At 52.1% G+C, this 22353-nt stretch overlaps 1 protein-coding gene across 1 annotated transcript; it reads right to left on the reverse strand.

Annotated features, from left to right (window-relative positions):
- Positions 1–182: 182 nt before the first annotated feature.
- On the reverse strand, positions 183–21011 carry WDR44 (WD repeat domain 44). Its single transcript, XM_088151518.1, has 20 exons — positions 20840–21011; positions 13306–13342; positions 11669–11743; positions 9977–10628; positions 9754–9884; positions 9033–9128; positions 8512–8648; positions 8142–8225; positions 7095–7201; positions 6448–6599; positions 6182–6320; positions 5993–6057; positions 5043–5156; positions 4502–4624; positions 4022–4213; positions 3739–3840; positions 2757–2872; positions 2479–2606; positions 1863–1994; positions 183–1291 (listed from the first exon to the last, which is right to left on the reverse strand). Exons 1-20 carry the CDS (start codon positions 20917–20919, stop codon positions 1197–1199), a joined length of 2757 nt encoding a protein of 918 aa, XP_088007644.1. The 5' UTR covers positions 20920–21011; the 3' UTR covers positions 183–1196.
- Positions 21012–22353: the final 1342 nt, after the last annotated feature.

Consider the following 22353-nt stretch of genomic DNA (forward strand, 5'->3'; position numbering starts at 1 on the left):
GCAGGGGGCGCGAGCGGCAGCGCCCGGGGCGGGGCGGGGCACCTGCTGCCGGGGTCGGGGTCGGGGCAGAAGCCCCGCGAGGGAGGGAGGGAGGGAGGGAGGGGGACGGACGGCGCGGCCGAGCGACGGACTCCCCGCCGCTCCGCCCGCGGGCAAAGAAGACTCGGACACCGGCGCTTCTCTCACTGCGACCCGCTTTAATGACACACCATCGACAACCCTTTGCGGGCTTCAGCCCCGCAAATCGTTGCGTCATTGGTCTTGCTTTACAAATATTTACAAAGCCTTTCCATTCAGTTTTAGCTCTGAACAGGGTAACAAAAACAAAAACAGAAAAACTTAAAACTACAACATTTTAAAAATGTGTAAACAGTTTATTTTACATCGTTGTAAAATATAAGAATTGTTCCTAATGCAGCTTCAGTCGCTTTAAAGTGAGCGGATATCCCTGTGCCCGGGAGTAAGGAATGAGAAACTCTTCATAGAAATATTGTGCTCCGGTGTGCAAAAAAAAAAAAAAAAAAGGAAGAGAACAGACTCGAGTGCACAACAGTGAGAAGACCACAGAAGTCCACGTTATAAAACACGGATACGAGGTTGCCGCTAATCCATCCAGGGGCTGGGGGGGAGAGTCCAAAGGAGGATCTCGCAGAAGAGGAGGGGTCTGGCCACTAATGCAGCTCACTGAGAGAAGCCGGGACACAGACCCGCCTCACCGGGGACAGAATTCTGGGCAGAGACGGCATTTGCTTTGTGCACCTGCAAATGAAGGGCTTCTACCCCCACCTGGGCACCACCGAATCAAATAAGTCTTCACCCCTGCGTAATTGTTCGTGGGAGACCCCAAAGGGACACCTCCACGTGGAAATATCGCATTGGGTGCAGAGTCCTGCATCCGGCGCATTATTTAGCAGCAGAATTATTCAGAAATGGCAAGGCTCGCTCTCGCTCTCGCTCGCGCTCTTTTTTTCCGAGCGACGCTACTGGTGCCCTTCCCTTTCTAATCTAAAAGCAGTGGGGACGGGGAGGGGGCTTAAGAGTTCAGATGATGCTTCTTCGGGAGGTCCAGTAGAGCAGCTTTAAACGAAAGGATTTAAAACTAAGCCAGCCTCCAGCGCTAGATTACACTCTGCTCCACCAAGCACGTGATTCACACCCAGGTACCATTATCGAGATGCTTCTGAGTTACTGACGATTCAAGACAGGTTTTTCTTTTTGTTGATAAAGACTTTGATGGCTCCAGTAAAATCAGCTGAGAGAAGGACCTCCGCGTGGTCCGCCTTCAAGGCTCCTTAAAGGACAGAAGCGGCAGTTAGAGAAGAGGGCCAGGAAACAGGCGGCCCGTGGCAAAAGGGACCCAGGCCCCCTTCCGAGCGCCCCACCCAAGCCCCAAATTCGGCTCGGGGTCAGAGGCCAGGAACCGGAGAGAAGGGAAAGAGCCGGAAGAGCGACAGGCCCCGAGAGGAGGGCCAGGGAAATGCAAAGGAAATGCAAAGGCTGCGCCGTGCTGCGGATTAGGCAAAATCGGGGGGAGGGAAGGGTGCATGGCCAGATTTTCCATTCCCCTCCTCAGACTCTGGAGGGGTATTTCAGTGAGATTTTCTTTCTCCCCACCACAACCACGCCAAGCCCATTTGAGTTCTGAGTTCTGCTCGCTTCCAAAGGACAGGGAAGCGTGCAGCCTGTTGTCTGTCACTGTAACTGGAGGAGCTGTGGGGGCTCCGTGGCCACATGCATCCAGATTACATTTGTGTGAGCTTCCCCGAAGGCCTTGGTGCTGCTAACTGGGAATTCTGGGGCTTGGAACCCCCCCCCGGAGGACCCCAGGCCGGGGAAGGCAGTCCTGGACACCCAACACCTACCGGAAGGAATGGGGTCTGCAGACACCGAATCTTCGCTTTTGCTTTCGGCCGGGGGCTTCTCAGCTGTTTCGGAGGATACCATCAAGCTGGGGTTCGGGGCGAAAATGGCTGAGGTGACAACAGCATTGTGCGCTAGAAAGAGAAGACAGCCCGTCAGGACCCATTCTCTGAAGGAAACGCAGGGAAAGAGAATGTTCTTCCTCTGCAGGTGCAGTGTGCGTGGGCCCATCTCAACGGGAGAACCCGCAGCAGCGATTATGATGGAGAGATTTCTGCTGTTTTACTCTTTGATATGGGGATTTTATCGTGTACATCATCCTGGAAAGCTTCTGACCCTGAGGGCAACTTAGAGGTGTTTTGAGTGTTTAGAGGTGTTTTCTCGCGAAAACTCACAAACAATTCACAAAAAATGTTTCAGCTCCTGCACCCCCAAACACACCCCTGGTTCCAGCTCTGGGTTGTACAAGCTGATGTTTGCAACGTGTTTCTTGAGGGCCCCGGACTGTGATCTGCCAGCTACTTCCTCTTGTCCTAGACCAACTGCCTCGGATAGCTAAAATCCACCCTTCCCAGAGCAAATTCAAGGGCCCGAGGGGGGTGTGTGCGTGCACTTTACCTTTGACCCCCTCCCAGAAATCGTTGCGATCTCTCCTGACGGAAGAGAATTTGCTCAGGTCGTGGTAGGTGCTCCAGATGTAAACGTACTTATCTTCCGAGCCGCTGACAATGTACGTGAAGTCGTGGCTGGAAGCGGAGAAAGGAGACACCTTTGTTTCCAGATCGAGTTCTCCTCTGCACCCCCGCCCCAAGAGAAGCCTCGGCAGCATGAGCGGTCCCAGGCTTTGCGTTTATGACACGTTTTTCCTGCCCTTCCACCCAGGAGCTCTTCTTCACCTGAAGCTGGCTTTGATTTGGCTGCTGCTGTTGACGTAGCCCTTGTACTTCATCGAGAGAGACAAGTCCCGCAGATCGTACAGCCGGATTCGCGAGTCGTTGGAGGTCACGAGGATCTAGCAAGGGAAGTCGGCATTTTCAGTCAGGGGCGGCACGTTTTGAGCCAGGCCGGCAGATGCTCTCCTGCGCCGCGCCTGGGATGAGAGCCAGGTGCGCTCAGATCAACCTGCGTTTTAAGTGCTGCAATACGCGTCGTCAGATCTGTGGTCTGAATTATTTTGGGAAGTCATGGGGTTTACTTATCATCCAACTTCTTAATTTTTTAAAAAATAAAAACCAATGGATGCAGTCAACTTTATTCTAATTTCTCACAGCAAATGGAGATGGATCTGTATGACACAAGTAGGCCAATCCAACACCACTCCTTCTCCCCCCCCCCGTGCCAAATGCCTGGAAGTTGCTGGTGGGGAAAGCAAGGCTCTCTGCACATGCTTAAAGGCCCTCCTGTAACTGACCTACAAGACTCGGTGATGGGTTTACTAAGCGGCCCTGTTATTTTTAGCTTACAGCACAGTTTAACACGTGGCCTTTAACTTAAAATTTTATTAAGACCAACAGAAGAGTTGCTTCTGTGGCTTAATGTTACGACTGTCACCTTGCCTAATTCCGTTTGCAGCTTCTTCTCTAGAGGGAAAAATTTGGATAGGGCTAACTATCGAGGACCGGGAGGGACAGTCTCCCCAGGTCAAGGTGGCATTGTCCTGGAGCATGGCCTGGTTGGTCCTCAGGAAGCCAACAGCAGCCTCTCTCACAAACCAGCTGGTCTTAAGAAGGGAGAGAGGCCGTGACTCCTGGCCATATTCCCTTTCCTGGCTAAACCTGCCAGCAGGCATACGACCTGACACCACCCATGCCGCCCCACATAAAGCCCCAACCCCCACGGAGCCAAATCCTGAGAGACCACAGCATGGCCTGCTGCTACCTTGTTTTCTCCCGGCAAGGGCTCGATCCCAGTGATCTTCCTCCCAACTCGATTCCGTCCTCTAGTTGACCGCACGTGGATCTGGGTATGATACTTCAGATGCTAGAGAGAAGCAAAGGGCAAAGGAAATTTCCCAGGTGCACCGAGCTGCAGAAGAGCGCCACAACTGAAATGGAGTTGGGCCCTGTGGAGATCTCAAGGAAAAAGGGATGGGGAGCTGGAAGGGGCTTGCTTCTGGACACTGATCGGGAACGCAGGCCAAGATGGGGTCCGCGGGGCTCACCTCTGTGTCATAGAAGATACACCGGCCGTCGTAGGTGCCGATCACGGCGTATTTGCCATTCTGGCAAAAGTTTGCGGCTGTAATCAGCTTGGTTTGCCCATCCACTTCATTCCAGAGTGCCACCTTTTTGTCAGGAATGTTCCAGAGTCGAAGCTTGCCATCCAGCGAGCCGCTTAAGAAGTATCTGTCATCCTAAAAGGGGCAGGGGACGCCAGAAGGAATTAGCCCTTTCAACTCGGAACCGGGACAATGATCGGGAAGATGCAGCTACGCTGGGCACCTGCCAGAGGACGATCCTTGGGCCAACTCTGCTCCAAGACAACTGAAGATGCTTGAGATCATCAACCCCTGTCCTCAACTGTGCACTGGGCATGCTGGTTCCCCCCCCCCCCCCGCCCCACAAGGCATGTAAACCCACTTTCCATGCAAACCGTGTTGAAAATTTACTGCAAAATTAAGAAACAGGCCACGGCCACTTACCCTGGGATGGAAGGCAATTGCAGTGACAAAATCGATGTGCTGAAAACAACACAGGCATTCCCGCCGGGATATATGCCAGAGCCGGACTGTCTTATCCATGGATGAAGAGAGCAGGAAGTAATTCTGCGGAACAGGAACCAAACGGCACCCGTGATTTCTGTGGTGTCCAAACTACAGAAGGAGCCTTAGTGTTCTGAGCGGAGGAGATGGCCCTTAATGCTTGTGGTTATTCCAGCAAAAGAAATACAGGAGCAAAATAATACTTCACGGGCACCAATAACTGGGCTGATAATTGAGAAAGGAGCATGCAGATCTGTTTTTGGAATCCCCAAAGTAATCAGGGTTTGAGGTAAACCACAGTTTAATGTTACTGATCTCTCCCCCCTTGTTTGGTAAAAAGGGAGGGTGCCCTGTCAGCATTTTATGCTGCTTGCTGGCTGTTTTGGGGAAGGGCCGTGCAATGGCTAAATACAATTCCCAGTGCACGTGAGATCATGGCTACTTTAAAACATAAGCAGCAACAGGAAATGAAACCCCTTACTTTAGACCAGGACAAATCCAGGAGATCTGCTGTGTGCCCTTTGTATTTGCAGAATGGCCGCTGCCGAAACGGTGTGCTTTTGTCATCAGGGTCCTCGTCGGTCCCACTACAAACCTGAAAAGCAGATACACATGAATGAACAGAGGATCCCAACCAGTTACATCCCATCACCTTTTCCTGCATGTGGGCAGGTAGAGCAGCAACCTGGTGCTTTCAGATGCGGGGGACATCAAGCCCCTCAATTCCTAATCGTCCCCGCCAAGGAAAACTGATTTGAGCCCTCCACATCTGGACTAGGGAAGCAGCGGTACATTTTAAAGCCATTCCTCCCTGCAAGCAATCAGGGCTAGAAACCCATTTTGAGAGAGAAGTGGGGGACTGATTCTGAACCAGCTGCCTGACGCTGCTGCGTCACCAAGAGGAGGACGCTTGGGCGCAACCCTCTGGAAGCCAACTGAGGTCCCCAATGAAAGCAAACAGGGAAAATGCACAAACCACCCTCATACTCATCAAGCGGTGTATGACTGATGCGAGTTTTAAGCTCTCCCATATCTCCTTTCTTACACACACAGAATTCTCACGGAGAATACACAGGATCAACCTTATCTTTAAATAAGGTTCTCAAAAGCAGCGATTAAGCTAGCTGATTCAGGCAGCCTAAAAACATTTAATTACTTCCAGATTTCAAATCCAAAGTCACACTACGAGAGCAGCATGAATTCCCTGTTGTCTGGGAAGAAGAGATTTCTCTTCTTCTTTTCTTTAACTCAAATCCCCTTCAGACATGCAGACCCTGAACTCCAGCACCAGCTGCAAAGCTGATGAACATGAGGGCTACCGCGGGGGCTGCGAAGAGCTGTCGGAAGGGTGAAGGGGCGGAGGACACACAGTCCAGGGACGGAAAGCTTCAGGGAGGCCCCCAACCTTGCAGGCAAGGCCGCAAGACTCACCCCCATATCGTTATCTGACTTGGCTGAGTTCAGGCTCTCTTGAGATGGGGAGGGGGACACGCGGCCTGAAAAGCAAGACAGGAAACCAGCTGAGAGGGGCTTCTCGAGAGAACCACCCACTTGCTGCTCCAGCCACGCAGGCCAGCTTCCTCGCTGCCAAGGAAGGGGCCTGGCAGAAGAGGGCGGCACCTTCGGTGTTGTACTTCATCCGCATGTTATTGAAATAGTCAAAGGCCGTCTTCAGCACCCAAATCCTCACGAGGTTGTCCTGGCCCGCCGAGGCGAGCAGCCGGCCGCAGTGTGAAAACTTCATGGTCCAGACGGCCCCCTGTCAGAAGCCAGAGAAACGGCCATCCTGGTGAATGAGCGCTGCACTAAAGGATGACACCCCCCCTCCCTCCAGCCGGGCCACGGGAGAAACAACACGAGCCACGGCCACGAGTGCTGCACCTCACCATGTGCTCCCCACTGAGATCCTGCACAACTTTCACTTGCTCGAAGTCGTATGGACCCTTGAAGCCGTGCGCGGCTTTGAATTTCACGGGCCGGGTGTAGGGCATCCCTTCATCGTCGCTCGACGACGGGTCGTCTTGATCGGTATGGAAGACTGAGGAAACAGTCGAGGATCAGAGCCCCTTCCTCTCTGTGTTCCCACAGTTACGGCCTCCAGAGTTACGCCTGAAGACCAGCAATGGTGAAAACCCTCCTTCTACCAAAAAACCCATGATTCTGCCTTCACACGGCACTTTCTGATGCAAAGTGACGGTGAGATGGGCATGAAAGTTGTTCTTCACCAAGGGGAACGGCCTTTTCCCTGTCCTTGGATCCCGTTTTGACCTGGAAATGCCAAGAGGGGACATGGGGCCTTTGGCCTGCAAAACCCGTGGTGGACACTTGCAGCTGTATTTCGGTCATTGTGACAGACTTTGGGTAAGATGGTTTCCTCTGCGTGGTAGCTGGGAGGGCCAAAGCTATGAACCAGTGGCACCACTGGATGAGTTTGGGATCTGGATCGCCAGGAGCAAAGGCAGCACAACACCGCCCATACAACACCGTCCCCTTTTGGAGCAGGGGGCAATCTCGGACACTCTGCCCCACCCACCTTCGTCTCGGACACTCTTCACTTTATTGACGGCACGCTCTCCGTACTCTTCGGCCAGATGCCGGGCCCTCTTGACCGATTTGCCCAAGAATTTTTTCAGTTGCGTCCTTCAAAATACATAGAAACAAAAACTCCTTTGCAACCTGTTCCTGCTAGCAAAGATCTCTGACAGCTACGCTCATTTCAGAGACAGCTCAAGGCTCGCAGGCCTTTGCTGGGGGCGGGGGGGCTGCAGGTCAAAACGCTCTTCATTCGATCTTCTATCCCAGCATCCAGAATCCCAAGCAGCTTATAGGAAAACAGGGAAAAGCTACAAGAGAGCAAGTCCAACATGAAATTATTTGCACCTAGGGGCTTTTTGGGGAGCGGGTTATTTAACAGCTGCACAGAAAGGGGATGGAGCACGGCCAAAACCTGAGGGCAGGCCTGAAGCAGCCGTTTGATCTTTCTTTTGCCCAACTTCTTCGCACTCTCTTTTTCTCACTGCAACCCCTCTCTGAGTATTCAGAAAAAGCCCGTTGCTGAATGCCCAGAAACACTAAAGCTGGGAATGCAGGAACTGACTAATGCTGGCACCCCCAAGCTCACCCCACCTCTGCAACATTCCTGACTCCACAAGTGCCCGTTCAGTCATTTGACGGACATGCTCGGGCTGAGGCATTTATGGGGCACAGCTAACTTTGGCAGGATTAGGACTAAAAACCTTGAAGTCTGACTTCTCTGCAATGGGACGAGTCCGTGACTGCTCTGGAACCCTGTCCTGTTTTGCTGTTTTGGAAAATGTGGGGGCAAGGACTTGCAGGTTTTGGAGAGAGGTCTGGCTGGTGAGCCAGACAGGACTCCTCACATCCTTGAGAAAATTGGGGGACTTTCCAGAACTCTCTGAGATAGAGGACAAAGACCGGGATAGATAAATGTTCCTGAAAGCAGGTATCTGGTTTGCGTGCTGAAACTGTTTCTGTCAGCACAAATCTAGGTGTGAGTCACGATGTTCCCCCAAGCCGCGCTAAAACAAAGAAAGAACTCCCTAAGAAGCTGCAGCCTCACGTTTTCTGTTTCAAGCGACCCCCGTCGGTGTCACTCTGCTGCAACTGCATTTTGTCTTCATCGTCCGACTGGGCCCCGTCGTTACTATGCAAAACCAAGGAGGTTCAAAGTTAGTGGCTGAAGATCCAAACTTTCGGTGGCGTCACAGAGAAAAGACTGCCTTGCCTGTGGTGCGCTAGACTCAGCCTCTGGAGGCGCAGACGGCACTGTGGTGAACAGGGCCAGGAGCTCCAAAGAGCATCTCTGTGGCTCATGTGCTCTCCCTGCACCTCCATTCATGCTCAAGGGGCAGCTGCTGAGCAGTGCACGCAAGAGAAATTGGAAGGGCACATCTGGAGCAACGCAGGAGATTCCCGCGCTGGCTTCTTACCTGACGTATTCCTTTGTCCGCCGCATGATATGCAGCGTCAGGGGATTAATGCCTGTGGGCAGCTTTTCCTCGGCCAAACTCAGGGGTATCTCCTCTCCCGTGTCCAGGTTCTTGATCATGACACTCGCCAAGATCTCCTATGGGAAGGACCGGAGAGACAAACGGCAAGCCTTGGCCTTCTGGAACCTACCATGGCTGCAGTCGAGTGCTAGAAATGGATTCAGATCAAGGAGCAGCAAAGGGGCAAGCTGGAGCCCCTGCCTTGGGAGGCGGTCAGACACCGAACACCCCTGTTGTGAAAGGAGGGCATCTTTTGCACCAGTTAAGAGCCGGTCTCTTTGGCCCAAAGTGGCTCCCAGCTGCTCTGAGGCCATGGGACGGGACGCAGCTCAGCGCAGCTCAGCTCTGTGGAGGGAACGGCTGGGAGCAGCCCTACCTAACGCCCAATGCCAGCCAGTGGGGTGGGGGGGCACAAGATCCTCCGATCCGCAAAGACAACCAGTGAAGGGGACAAGCAGTACCTCATCGGTGAGTTCTCTGCCCGAGTTCGATCTGGGTCTCTGGGGTCCGATCACTTCACTCGACACCACCTGGCCATCTGCCGATTTCCCATTTTCCTGCAATGACAGGAGGAGTGTCTGCTTAAACCCAAAAATGAAAGAGAAGGAAGGCACCAATCCACCTACCCTGCGGGGCTGCCGAGAGGGTCGAGGCAGATCCCACACCAAGAAACCAGAAATGGGGCTTCCTGGGAGTGACAACCGATGCTCAGGGCGTTGTCACGACCTACTTCCGCACCCGGCGCCAAAGAGAAAGCCAAGAGTCTGCAACCCTTCACAGACTTTCTATGGAGCGAGCACCCCTGACTACCCGGGGACTGACTTCTGAGAATATGCACAGGATTGCACGACGGGAAAACACATCTCTGGATTAGAACACTGTATGGTGACCCCTAAACGCAAATAAAATACAGTGTGTGCCAAACAAGCAGGTATTCCTGGATCCAGCTGAGCGCCCCAAAATAGCAGCTGCTTCAGCTGGACAGCTGCCAGCTTTTCCCCTGAAGTGCTGGCTGTCTACATGCAAGGAACTACTAATGCGAGGGGGGATTCTAAGAGGCCGCCCTGTAATTGGGTGACCCCGCCCCACTCTCCAAGGCAGCACATCCTTTTCCCCAAACCCAAACATCTGCTTTCGCCAATCTCTCCTCACCCCTTTGCCCCGCAAGGGCCATTTGCTCACCTGAGCCGTGACAATCTTGTCTCCGCTGGTTGCGCTCGCCAAGTCCAGGGAAGGCTGTGAGTCTTTGGCTATGGAGTCCAGGGAGGCGTTTGGAGACAGAAGGCCCCCCAGGGAAAAAGGCTCCCGAGGAACTGTGGAAAGAACAGGAAAGTTGAAGGGAATACGATCGACAGGGAGGCGCCAGGAAGGATTTTGCGAGCCAGTTCTGGAATCGGAGACTTGCCTTCCAGGCTGGGGATCTTGCTGGTCTCGATTTCCAAGTCGCTTTTTTTCTTCCTTGGTGGGGGGGCGGGCCGGGCCGGGGGCGGGGGCCTGGGGGGTGGGAGTCCCGTGGGAGGGGGAGGCCGGGCCGGGCCAGATTTCTTTGTGCTGGCGACGATGTCCGGCTCCGCAGTGAGCTGCCGGGGGGGTTTGGCTGGAGGCATCTCGTCAGCGGCTGAGCCGCCTTGGGGAGGCAAGAGATCCGAGGGTGGCGCCTGGTCAAATCCGTCTGCCTGCCTCAGGTCGGCCACTTCGTCACTCTCCTCCTCTGGCTGGTCTCCTCCGGCTGCTGCTTTCCGCCCTTGGCTCTCGCCTGGGCTTCCTGCGGAGACGGCAGCATCTTCCCCTTTGGGGTGATCTGCCCCCTCGCTGCTGGGAGGCGGCGGGGCCTCCGGGGACGCCACCCCGTTGGCCAGACCGGCAGGGGCTTCACGAGGCCCTTGCGGCGTGGCTTCCGCAATCAGGAGTTCGGGAATGTGATGGAGGAGATCTGCTCCAGAAATCCAAGCGTTCGCGTGTGACGAGGGGTTGGTCAGTTCCTTTTTCGGGAGAGCCAAGGGGCCATCCTCAAGCTGGTGGGCTTTCTGGCTTTCTTCTATGATATTGTCAATGATCTAAAGAGCAAACAAAGGCACCGCACAATCAGCAAATTCCCAAGCAAGGCTGGCGCTCACTGGGGACGTTCCTAGCACATTTCCAGAAGGGGCCGTTTCAGGCAAGCAGCATCACCCGGACAAACCCAAGGGCAACTTTCATGAGGGAGGCACGCCAGCCTCCCCCCACCAAAAGCAGCCGTGGCATCACAGCTCCGGACGCTTGTTCTCCTCCTCCCAAGAAAGGGCCGTTTTAGCTGGACTCCCTGGGGGTCGCCGGGAGGCCGGCCACCAGCCTCAGAGGGGCTCAACAAAGCATGCATGTGGGTTTACCACACAGGGTTCAACCTTGAAAGAAACCTCCTATCGCAAGCATCCAGTATTGGGGAGACACTGGAACTCTTTTCTAAATAGACCAAATTGCCTTTTTTGAAAAGAAAAGATTTATAGTAAATCAGGATAGGCGCAGCCACAGCAGGCAACAACCCCAGGCAACTTTGGCTGACCTTGAAAAAAGCTAAGCCGAATCAGAGCTGTTTGGCACTTGGATGGGGACCACCATGAAAATCCAGGAGTGCAGCCCACACTTCCTTTAATTCTTTATTCTTGTTATATTTACATTTTATTCTGCTGATTCCATTTTTAATGGGGGGTTCAGATTTATCTATAAATAAGTATAGATTAATAATAGAGACAAAAGCACATGCTTCAAACTACACTCTGGAGACATAAAACCTTAAGAAATCTTTAGCTTAACAACAGCCGCATTGTAACATCAGCAGCTTAATGATTTTGATCCCTGTACCCACTTGGCAGACCCCAAAATAAGGCACAGATCTAGTTTCCCTAAACCCTTTCAGAACACAACAGCTTTTTATCTTTTCTCTCTTCAGCACATCTTATTCTGAAAAAAGTACTGCAAAACAAAACATAAACCATTTCAACCACAAGGCTCAAGAGGTGGCAAAAGTGAAACAGCTTTTCCATAAGTTGCTGAGAAAAGCCACTCAACAGCCCTTTGTCATCCCTTGGTGGGTATTTTCAGGTCCCGCAGAACAAACCTCTCTGGGGTCATCTTGCTTGATGTCCAGACTTTTTCCTTCATGGTCAGCCACCAGAGAACTTCCGCCCAGCTCCTGGAAAACAGGATCGCAGATAATCAGGCCTCAGCAAAGGAGGCTGCAAGAACCTGAGCCCGGATGGTTGGGCTGTCTGGGGTGAGGAGAACTGCTGCCTATACCCAGGCGGAGGGACCAGGTTGGAGGAGACTGACGTTGATAATGCTGAATTACTAGAAGCAGGTGGGTTGCCCCTAAATATCTTGGCATCGGCTGCATTTTCTCAGAAAACTGAAAGCAGGCTGCATCTGGGATCCAAGGGCAGATAAGAACGGAGGCTCTATGCAGTACCTTCCATGGGATGGCTGATCCCACTTTATTAGCCCGTTCTTTCATGGGGGATAGCGGGGGAGAGTTACCAGCAGCAGACGAGCAGAGCAGACCTTAAGAGGGTATGGGGTACCATCTGGCATCACTAGAGAACTGCCAGGGCCCAGGCATCCCAAAAGATGCCAGGTGCCAAGTGCTAGTTCTGCACTGGGCCTCAGTGGTGGATTTGGGTGGGCAGCGGCTGCAAAGCTTGCTGTCGCTTTAGTTCCACAACCCCGTGGACGACCAACCCGATCCAGACGATCCTATCACCACTGGGAAGGTAGAGCCACTGACTACATCTGTTGGTGCAATCTTCTGATCTTCATCAGATGCTTTTGATGTTTTGGTATTTCCTTTTAAGCTGCCTTGGACAATTTTGGAAGGGGGAAGCTTGAGGCCTTTAAACAGAGCAGCTTTTATTCTTGAGCGCTAACTCACGGGGCTCGGACGAGGCTGCCTTGGAGAAACAGCCCAACACCATCTCCAGCCTTTTGCACCAGAGAGACTTGGGTTCTGCCCCCCACTTCCCTGACCCCCAAGGCACACAGATCCTGGCCTACTGAATAATAATTGCCAGCTTTTGGTGGTGGTGGTGCTGCTGCTGCTGCCTGCAGTGGCTGCATATTAATTGGCTGTGTGGGAAGGTGCAGTTCCACCTTGATGCTCTAATTTTAGCGCTTGCTTTCGCGCAATTGAAGGTTCTGCAAAGAGGAATGCTCTAGCTTTATCTCACATCACACTAAGGCACCTGCGGAGCAGGAAATCACAAAGCAGAAATAGGAACCTGCCTGCAGCAGCCAAGCCAAACCACTCACTTCCGTGAGTGCTGAGCACTATTAACCAGACGCTGACTGCCCCTTCCCCAAATATTCCTGAGTCAGCCAGATTTCTTTTTAACATGGAGCTCTGCTCCTCCCGGGACCTGATACTGGAACGCAGCAAAGGGTGGCTGGGTCCAGCTGAGGCTCTTTCCATTCCCATCAGGCTGAGTCTAAGGCAACGTCAAAGGTGCTGGAACAGGCACGCACAACACAGGGCCCCCAACCACAGCTCCTCTCACCCCCCTAGTCAGCAGGCCGGAGGGCATCTGGTTGGGGAGACTGAATCACACCCGTTAACAGATGTAAGGGAAGAACATGTGGCTTCCTCTCTGTGTTTGGCCCTGTCTACCTAGGGTCTGTAGTTCTGATGCCTTCAGACTGAGATGACCTGGCTGCCCTCAAGATGTAGACGCTGCATGGCACAAACATTGACACAAAGAGACGCACCTTCAGTACCGACGGCCCAATGACTTTGGTTGGTGACCTATTGGAGAAAAACAGACAAACACATGGACCAGATAAGACAGAAGGGTAAACACCCACCAGCCATTTAAGAATTCCAAGATCCCTTCTCCCGCCCTTCTGCACTTTAAGTGACACGGCTCCTGATGGCCCAGCCTATGCCAGCCCGTGGAAGACCTGGGCACATTGTTATGAAGGCTGCCTGCTGCCTCCAATTAATGCAGGGTTCACTCCATGACCTGCCCACTGTGGGGACCCCAAGCCCAAATGCCCTGTTATTCATTGGATTTTCTCGGTCAGGTTTTCTACCGTTATGGATCCTCTTAGGCCAGAACCCCAAAGAAGCTCAAGAGTGCCCAACTATTTTAGCTTCTTCAGCAGCTGAGAGTAATTTGAAATGCTTGTTGGTCAACAGGGACAAGCTTTCTCTGCAACCTGCTGAAATGGTAGCCTTCCATCGGGAGTCCCAGTTGAGACACCCCCCGAAGGCAAGTCATTTGCTTGCATCTTTGCTCAAAACCTGATTGTAGGAACAGAAGCCCCTGGTTTTTCCTGAGTCCTGTGCTGTGTCCATCCTAGCTGGCTGACACTTCCCAGGGTCACAGACAAAGCCGGCCCCATTGCTTCCTTCTCCCGTTGGGAATGGAACCGTGTAGCCTCTGAATGCAGAATTTCTACCCTTCTCTGCACTGTGTTAGGAGGACCCAAGGCCAAGACAGACTTCTGATGGCCATCTGTTCCAAGTACCTGCCAAACGCCACTGGGACACAAGAGTTGACCAAGCCTAATGCCATCCTAACCTCTGGGATGAGAGAAGATGTGCAGCAATGCAGTGTTCTGTAAATCACAGACCTCATCTCTTGGCACAGGATGAGGTCTTCTGACCATAAAAAGCTATTTCAGAGATTGTATTTCTCTCAGCTTCTTTGGGAAAAGCAGCAATAGGCGTCTCATGATCCACGCTGAAGGGTATACTTGTGCACAAGGAGGCATAAGGACATCCTGCTCCTTTCCAGCAGAGAGGACAACCAAGAGGGGGGAGTTTTTCTGAGCACTGAGGGTAATCGTTGCTACAAAGGAGACCTGAGCAAGGCGGGTGACCAAAGTGGATCTGAGACCTGTTCTAAGGAGGGATTCCTCAGAAAGGTTGACTTCCGGGTCATTAAATGAGAGAGGAGGCCCTTCACCAGATTAATTTTTCAACTGGCTGAAATTGCAAGTTACCAAAGTGACTCTTCCAAAAACAATGAGGGATGCAAAAATGCAATCAGAAAAAATACAACCTTGTTCTCTATCTGCTCTGTGAGGAAGGTTGAGCCAGAGAAAGACTCAAAGTTATCCAGTACATACACGTTATCTCAGGGTAGACTTAAACCAGAAGCCCTCAATTCCTTGTCCAAGACCATAACCATTGAACTATCATGGTTGTCATATGAACAGCTTCTTTAGCAAAATAGAGAGGCTTTTGCACACACACACACACACACACAAGAATACAGTAGTCCAGTCTGCACAATGTTTTTCAAAGCTCTGTTCAATAAAAATGATCTTGCAAAAGAAAATCAGAACACTAAATTCCCATCCAATATGTTTCTCTCTCTAATGCCCCCCGCCTTCCATTTCTGAATGGGGGAACATTCAGAAGCAGCGTCTGCCTCTTGCTGTCTCAGTGACAGCATCCATTTGATGGCCCACAGAATCTGGATGAGCTGCTCCTCAGATGCCTGCCAACTGTGAAAAAGATGTACCAAGTCCGCTGTTCTTCTGAGTCCCAAATGCAAAGGCAGCTTTCCCAAGAAATACACGCATCAGTCTGGGTTTCCTACCTGTGAAGTGTGAGAAAATATCTCCGAGATCTGATGATGAAGCCCCAAAATGGACTTCATGACCCCACAGAGAAAGCACAACTATCACAGTGGTGATACTTGTTTCTTCCTCCAGGGGAGGTCTGGGTGAGCTGGAACAGAAGCTTCCTCCTATTTATAAGCTCTCCAGGCACTGGCTTCAGAAGCCCATCCAACGGACTGGATTACAGCACCCATCAGCCAAGGCACGCCCAAGCCTAGCTGGGGTCTTAGGAGATGTAGTCTAAGACATCCAGTGGGCACCAGGTTGGGGATGGCTAATGTAGCTGTCATGCAACTGACTTTATGTTTAATGATAAAAGAAACCTTTAAATGTATCAATCAGTTATTCTGCTCTTTGAATGGTTTCACTTCCACAATTAGGTCTCATCTCATCTGGAGAACAAGATGAAAACATTTAAACTGTGGGGGCTCTTAACATCTCTCTTTCTCCCTGCAGCAAGTAACCTCTAAGTAAGAAGACACACAAAATATTTTGCACGGTGTCAGCCGCTACACAGGTGATTTGCTAAGACTACGTAGTGAGATACTATGTATTTTATAACATTCATCTAATTTCTATCAGTGCCAACAACTCCACTTCATTCAGCACTGGGCCCTCTCTCGCCAACCTCACTACAGAGCTTCCTTTTGCAACTTCTTACACCCAAAGTTCAAACACCCACACCTCGTTAAACACAGATGCCAACCTTTGGTCAGATGACTTATTTAAGGAAGATGCATAACGGGCAGATTAAAACCAGACCTCGCTGTGTGTCGTTCAGACAAAATCACAACCGCAAACAATGCTTCTTGTGCGTCAGTTCTTTGCAGAAGAAGAAAAGGTACTTTTCTTGCAGAGAAGCAGTGAAAAAAATCCCCTCGGAAGGCAAATCTCCTTGACTACGTTGGCTTGCCCGAACTCTCCCAGATTCAGACTCAAAGGGCCAAACTCTCTGCGGCAACCAAGGACCGACCGGATCCTATCTGAAGATCCCTCATTCACCCCAAACTCCTTTGACCCATATTTATAAATATGTTCAGAAATATGATGGGGGGGAGGGAGGGTCAGGTTGGTACAGCTTTACGGTGGCCCATTAACTCACTCAATTATAACTGCAAGTTTGTGTTGTATTTTTTCCTTCTTTGCAACCTGTCCTCCCTTTTAGATCCATGTCAGAAGTGGCTCCCAAGTGCTTGTATAACTCAGAAAGGCACTTTGAGTGGATGGGAACCTGGCAGATTCACTCTGACAAAGAACGGAAGGAAAAGCTCTCGAGTCCCTCAGAACACCAGGCCAGAACTGCTGGGTCTCGGCTCCTCTTGTGGCTTTTGAGAGCTTCTGGTTGTTGCTGCAATATGCTTTTATGCAATGCATATTGCACAAACCAACCCTACCTTTATATAAGTTTAAAATGCAGTAAGTATTTATTGTAAAAATCGTCTACTGAAAGAACACCTCCAGTTGCATTGTCTGTTGACTCCTCTTCATGGTGCTTCTAATTCAAAGGAACCTCTGAAAAGAGAAGCCGAAACAGACCCCCAACCCTCTTGCCTACGTGTGATTCGGGCCGCTCTGAAGCAAGTCTGGCAGCCTCTCCAGTGGTCCTGCCTCCATCCTGGCATCCGGGATCCCAGGCAGTTCATGAAGGCAAAGGGCAAGGGAGGGGCGGTCTTGTTCTTCAGAAAACAAAGGCAGACTTTTCAGTGCCCGCTCCTTCTGCCGCCTAAGACCACCAGGGCTCCTGCAGGGCATGATCAGGAAACAAAATTTGATGCCAGCAGGAACTGCTTCAAGGCAAATGTGACGCCAACATGCCCCCCAAACCACCAGCAGTTCAACTCTCTGCAGAGTCTGCATTTATTTGCGTTCTGTCCTCTCAGTTTGATGTTATACAATCCAGACCTACAGCCTACATTTTATTAAGGCACATAATAAGAGAGTTAAGAATGACAGGAACCCTTCCCCATGCACACACTTTACATGTTCCCTTTTGGTAAGCAGCGGATGTATGAGACTTTTCTGAGAAAGTGAACTGTCTGGGAATCTTGGGAGTTAAAATCCAGGTTGGGAGAGGCAAATTAGCCAATGAACATGCGTAATTAAGAGCTGATGGTCCTATAGTCACTTCTACTACTGCCAATGGGCTGTTCCAGTCAATGCTCCTATACTTCAAATTCCCAGAAGAAATATTTTAGTCTAGCTGTTTTAGGTCATTTGGAAAGGAAAATATTCAATCCCCTGCCAATTAAGAAAAGCGGTCTACCTTAGTTATCTGGAAGTCATTCTTTCTTGCCATAGGTAACCAAGGACAACAGTGAGGAAGGGGACCTGTGTTGCCATGGTCCTGGCATTTCTCCTGCAAATGGAGCTTCCTTAGTCTACCTGTCCCTCTTGCTGCCCTCTTCCTCTGGAGGAAAGAACTTGAAACTTGGACTCTCTCTCCAACTGTAAGATCCAGTGATCACCATCTAAACGGCTTCTATGGGTTGGCCATCTGTCCATCATCCCAGGTCTGGACTACAAAAAGGGATCAAACATATGCTTTGCACAAAGAACATCCCAGATTCATTCCCTACCATCTTTAAGGACATCTCCTACCTGAGGGTTGCTACCATCTTCATATAGATCATATTGAGTTAGTCTGACATGGTACAAGGCAATTCCCATGTTCTTCTTGCAGAGCCTGGAAAATCTGCTGTTAACCAACCCAATTCCTTCTGTACTTCTTTATACTCTGCTAAATAAAGGGAAAGGCCTGGAAATCAGATGATTACTTGCCATAGACAGGAAGATATGACTTTTTATCTCTACTTATTGCATCTTTGTACAGATTCAGACACAAGCTGCTTTGGGAGCCCTTCTCTGCCAAAAAGTAAAATTGGATCAGGCACTGTAAACACAGATAAAATGACTGCCATATTAGCAGAACCTTTCCTCTCAAACTCATTACATAATCCACGATTTTATCATTCAGAATGATAAAATCATGGAACCATGTGTCATGCATTGTAATGAGATGCCGCCTAGGGAATGGTCAGATAAGGGAGGGCATAGCCTGCAGCTGGACAGTGGGTGGGGCAAGAGGCTCAGAAGGGACCCTCCTTAGTTTCCCGGGCTGTAAAGGAGACGGCGGGATGCTGTTAATGTAACTTTATAATCAAGTAGAATTAGCTCATCTGGTTGTGATTCCTACTTGGTTTACCCAACAAGGCCAACATGCACAGACCACACATTCACTTAGTATATATCCCGCCTATTCAAATTAAACACCCAAATCTCCTCACAAGTGACCCATAAAGCTTCTGGCTACATCATGTACACAGACTCAGCTTTAACTAAACAAGCTGAAGTGTTTGAAACTGGGTGTTAAACTAAAAATTACAAGTTATAACAATTCTATAAACATACCCAAACGTCTTTTAAGTAGTGCCTTTTAGAAAAAAATCAGTCTGTCTTTTTTTTTTTGGACCAATTCATCTAAAACATAGAACCTCCTTCTTAAGATAGCACAAGAAAATGGAAACACTTTTTCATGTCCTTTTCTCTCTACCGTATTCATTTTCACAAGAAAGAGACGTGGCCAGAAATGAGCCGCACTACTTCTAGGAGGAGCATAATCAGCAGCAAATTGTGTTGCAAGTTCTCAAGTCTAAGATAAGGAAAGGCACATGAAAGAACTAGCCAGAGTTACAACGTGCTTTGCTTTTAGTTTTTAAAAAGTGCATCTTACTGCTCTAATTTGGTTTAAGAAATTTTTGGCTGGAGAGAAAAAATGCTGACTTCAAATCTGATTCATGAAAACAAATATGAATCATTCCTCCTCTCATGCACTGTGGAATTTTGAGGCTGAAAGAAACAGCTGTCTGTGCGGAAGAGGGCTGACATGGGCTGCAACATTCAGCACCACGCGACTTTCCTTTGGGAAGTCCGGTTGTAGGCAAGCGCCCATCCTTGAGCCAGCAAGAGCTGTGCCCTCCATGCTGCCACCAGCAGCAGGGAAAGAGATTCTAATTCACTCAGTCCATGCAGCTCAACCTCTTGCTCCAAGAAGTTAATTATCCAAGCACCACGCTGTTTTCCAATCACCTGCTACCACAAACTGAGTCTAGCATAACCCACAGAGAAAAACAGAAGGGGGAAGGAGCATGTTTACTTGCCCTTCCTGAAAAAAAAACTCCGGGCTGGAGAAAACATGAGGGAAACCAGGAGGAACATAAAAACTTTTGGTGGGCTGCTTGCTTGCCAAAGGAAAGGACAGGGAGATTCTGGGGATGGACTCATGTCCAGAGAGGTGTAACATTCAAATGCAGGCAAAAAGGCAGAGGAAAAAGAGAAGCAAGAGCGTAAGGAATTAAACAGGAAGCTCTTGGAGGAAAACCAAATGCTGGGAAGAGCCTCTCCAAGGTGTGTCTGCCTTCCCACAAGTAGCACTTGAAGTGAATCCAGGGAGGAGAGAATGTGTGAAAGGCAAGGGACAGGAGGGATGGGGCACCCAGAGGTGACCGGGAGCTCTGCGGGTAAAACGGGACAGGAAGGAAAAGTTAGAGCAGCGTTTCTCAACCTCAGCAACTTTTAAGATGTGTGGACTTAAGATGTGCTGGCTGGGGAATGCTGGGAGTTGAAGTCCCCACATCTTAAAAGTTGCTGAGGTTGAGAAACACTGAGAGACAGTTGTGGAGCAAAGTGGCCAAGAGAAGAGGGATGGAAAGCAAGCAGGAGGGAACCAGGAAGCCACCCCACAGGAGAAAAGCTGTAGGAGAAAACCTTCACTGGCTTGATTACTCCTGCAAGAGATGCGGCTGGATGCTCCTGTCCCACCTAGGGACGGTGATTTGCGTCTCCTTCCCTGGGGAAGAGGCGCAATCCAGCTGGTGCCCAAGGCTGGGCGGGGGGGGGGGTGCAGCCACACCAGGGGCAGCAAGCGGGGGCAATTGGGCTCCTTTTTTGGAAGAAGCCCCAGAGGGAGATTTTGCTGCTGCTGCTGCTGCCGCCGCCAAGCTGGGCCGCAAAGGAGATGAGTCTTGAGGGGGCAGATAAACGGGGTAAGCGGCTTTTTCTTCCTTCGGGGAAAAGAAGGAAGAAGAGGCCAAGCTGCAGCAAGAGGCGAGGACCCCCGCCGCCCGCAAGAGATGCGGGAAATCCAGCCGTTGGCCGCGGGGCTCAGGAGCAGAAGGGAGGTTTACCTCGCACGGGTAAATTCCTGCGAGGGGGAGGCAGGAATCAGTGGAAAGCGGCAGGAAGGGGGAGAGGAGGAGAGGGAGAGACCCTGGCAGGCGAGCGGGGCCAGGAAAGCGGCGCGACTCGGCTAGCCTATCGACGCCAATCAGAATTAAGGCTCCCCCCGGCGCTGGGCTGGGCTGGGCTGGACGCCCTGGAGGTGGGTCCCAATTCTCCCCTTCCCGACTGGCAAGAGCGCCGGGAGAGACACCCCGAGGCGGGGCTGAAGGGGCGACTCCGCGCAATCCGGATTCAATCCGGATTGGCCCTTGGGGGTGCAGGGCGCCCTGCTGCGCTCTCCGCCCCGCTTTCCCCAAGCAAAGGCGAGGGAGAGAGGGGGGCCGCCGCGCCCGGTCCCACAGGCTCGGCCTCCGGGGTAACTAATCCGGAGCAAGACTTCGATTCGGATCCTGCGCCTCCCCTCCCTTCCCCGCCCCCGCGCCGGCTGACTCACGGCGACGGGGTCCCTCCGTGCTGGGCGACGTCCTCGGACGCGTCGTAGAAGAGCTCCTCCGTGTCGGAGTCGGACGCCATCACGGCCGGCGGCGGCGGCGGCGCCGTGAAGGCAGCGGCGGCGGCGGCGGCGGCGGACCGGGCTGGGCCGCGCGGCAAGTCTCGCGAGAGCGCGGGAGGAGGTGTGGCCGGAACGAGCTGGGCAGCCGGATGCGCGGAAGCGGAAGCGTCCGGGCGCACACTTCCGGGTTCCGGTTGGGGCGGCGAGAGGAGCGCCCGCGCGGGCTTGAGCACGACGAACGTCCGTCCGTCCCCCAGAGGCCGTGGGGGTAGCGGACGGGCCTGGCTCCCGAGCCGGCGGGGTGGGTGGCGCTGGGCCTTCCGGCAGGGACCCCCCTCGGCGCGCTTTCCCTTCTCGCGCGAGCGGGCTGAGCCCCCCAGGGCCTCGCGGGCGCCCTCAGCCCCTCGTGGCATCCGCAGGGCGCGGCAGGGCTCCGTCCTCCGCAGGAGCGGGGCTGGGGGCAGCGGCCGCGTCCTAATTTAACTCGGCCCCCTTCCCTGCCTGGGCCCGGAGGCGTTGGTAGCCCGAAGATGGGGAGGCCGACCCCGTGAACGCCTTTTGCAGAGCGTCCCTCAAACGGCTCCCCTCCTCGCTGACCCCCGGGGTCCTTGAGAGGGTCGCAGGCGCCGCCTTGGTCTCTATGGAGGATTCGGGCGGGGGGGCTCGAACAAGAAGAAACGGTACATCAGGCACTCCGGTTATCAGCGGCAGCCTCCCTGGGGAGCCGTGGGTTGGAATCCACGAGGGGAAGGTCCTGAACTGGGCCGCCTGGGGCTGAAACGCGGGTGCCCCCCACCCCAGCCACGCCCTGCTTGACTCCTTTAGGACTCGATCGGGATGGGGTAAAAGGAAGGCCGCTAGAATGAGCAGGGGGAGGAGAGGGGACGTAGCCAGCCGGAGGTGGTTGGAAGGCTGCGGGAGAAGCGGCCGAGTGGCTGTCAGCCCAGCAGCTGCTTACCGTGAAAATTCCACAAGAAAGAAGTTGGAAGACGCTCTTTGACCCTCAGCGTGCGTGTGCGAGGGGGGCTGACCTCGCCTGGGGAAGGCAACAGTTCGACGGGCATCCCTGCACCCTCAGAGGGATTCCTCCACCACCCTTTCGAATACCAGAGGGTCTGGCAGGGCACAGCCAACCTTCCCCTAATTTTGCAGACCTTTGCAATGCCATGGTCCCTTGGGGCCCTTCGTCTGGCTTCCAGTTCAGGCCATCTCCTCTCTCTTGCTGCTTCTGCTTGATTAGAGGCCACAGTACAGTTTGATAAGATGCATGAACATGGTCGTGGTGGTTTATAACCAGTAGTTTAGAGCTATGTGTCATGTGTCAGCTAGCACCCTGGTTTTCCATAATACCTTAAGCTATGGGTTGTTTTAACAACAGCATGTTGAATAAAGTAGTCCTGGATTCATAATGGTTTATGGCTTAGTATCATCTATGTGGTCCAGGCCACTATAGA

Source organism: Python bivittatus, unplaced genomic scaffold, assembly GCF_059951505.1.
Source record: "Python bivittatus isolate LINGU-HERP-01145 unplaced genomic scaffold, Pbiv_v1 ctg000670_np1212, whole genome shotgun sequence".
Lineage (NCBI taxonomy): Eukaryota > Metazoa > Chordata > Lepidosauria > Squamata > Pythonidae > Python > Python bivittatus.

Excerpts from the sequence above, each read along its gene's own strand:
- WDR44 (XM_088151518.1), bottom strand. The coding sequence starts at position 20,919 with ATGGCGTCCGACTCCGACACGGAGGAGCTCTTCTACGACGCGTCCGAG. Across the intron at positions 8,226-8,511 it reads CGGACAAAGGAATACGTCAG|TAACGACGGGGCCCAGTCGG; the intron begins GTAAGAAGCCAG and ends GGTTTTGCATAG. Across the intron at positions 4,214-4,501 it reads CAATTGCCTTCCATCCCAGG|GATGACAGATACTTCTTAAG; the intron begins GTAAGTGGCCGT and ends TGCCCCTTTTAG.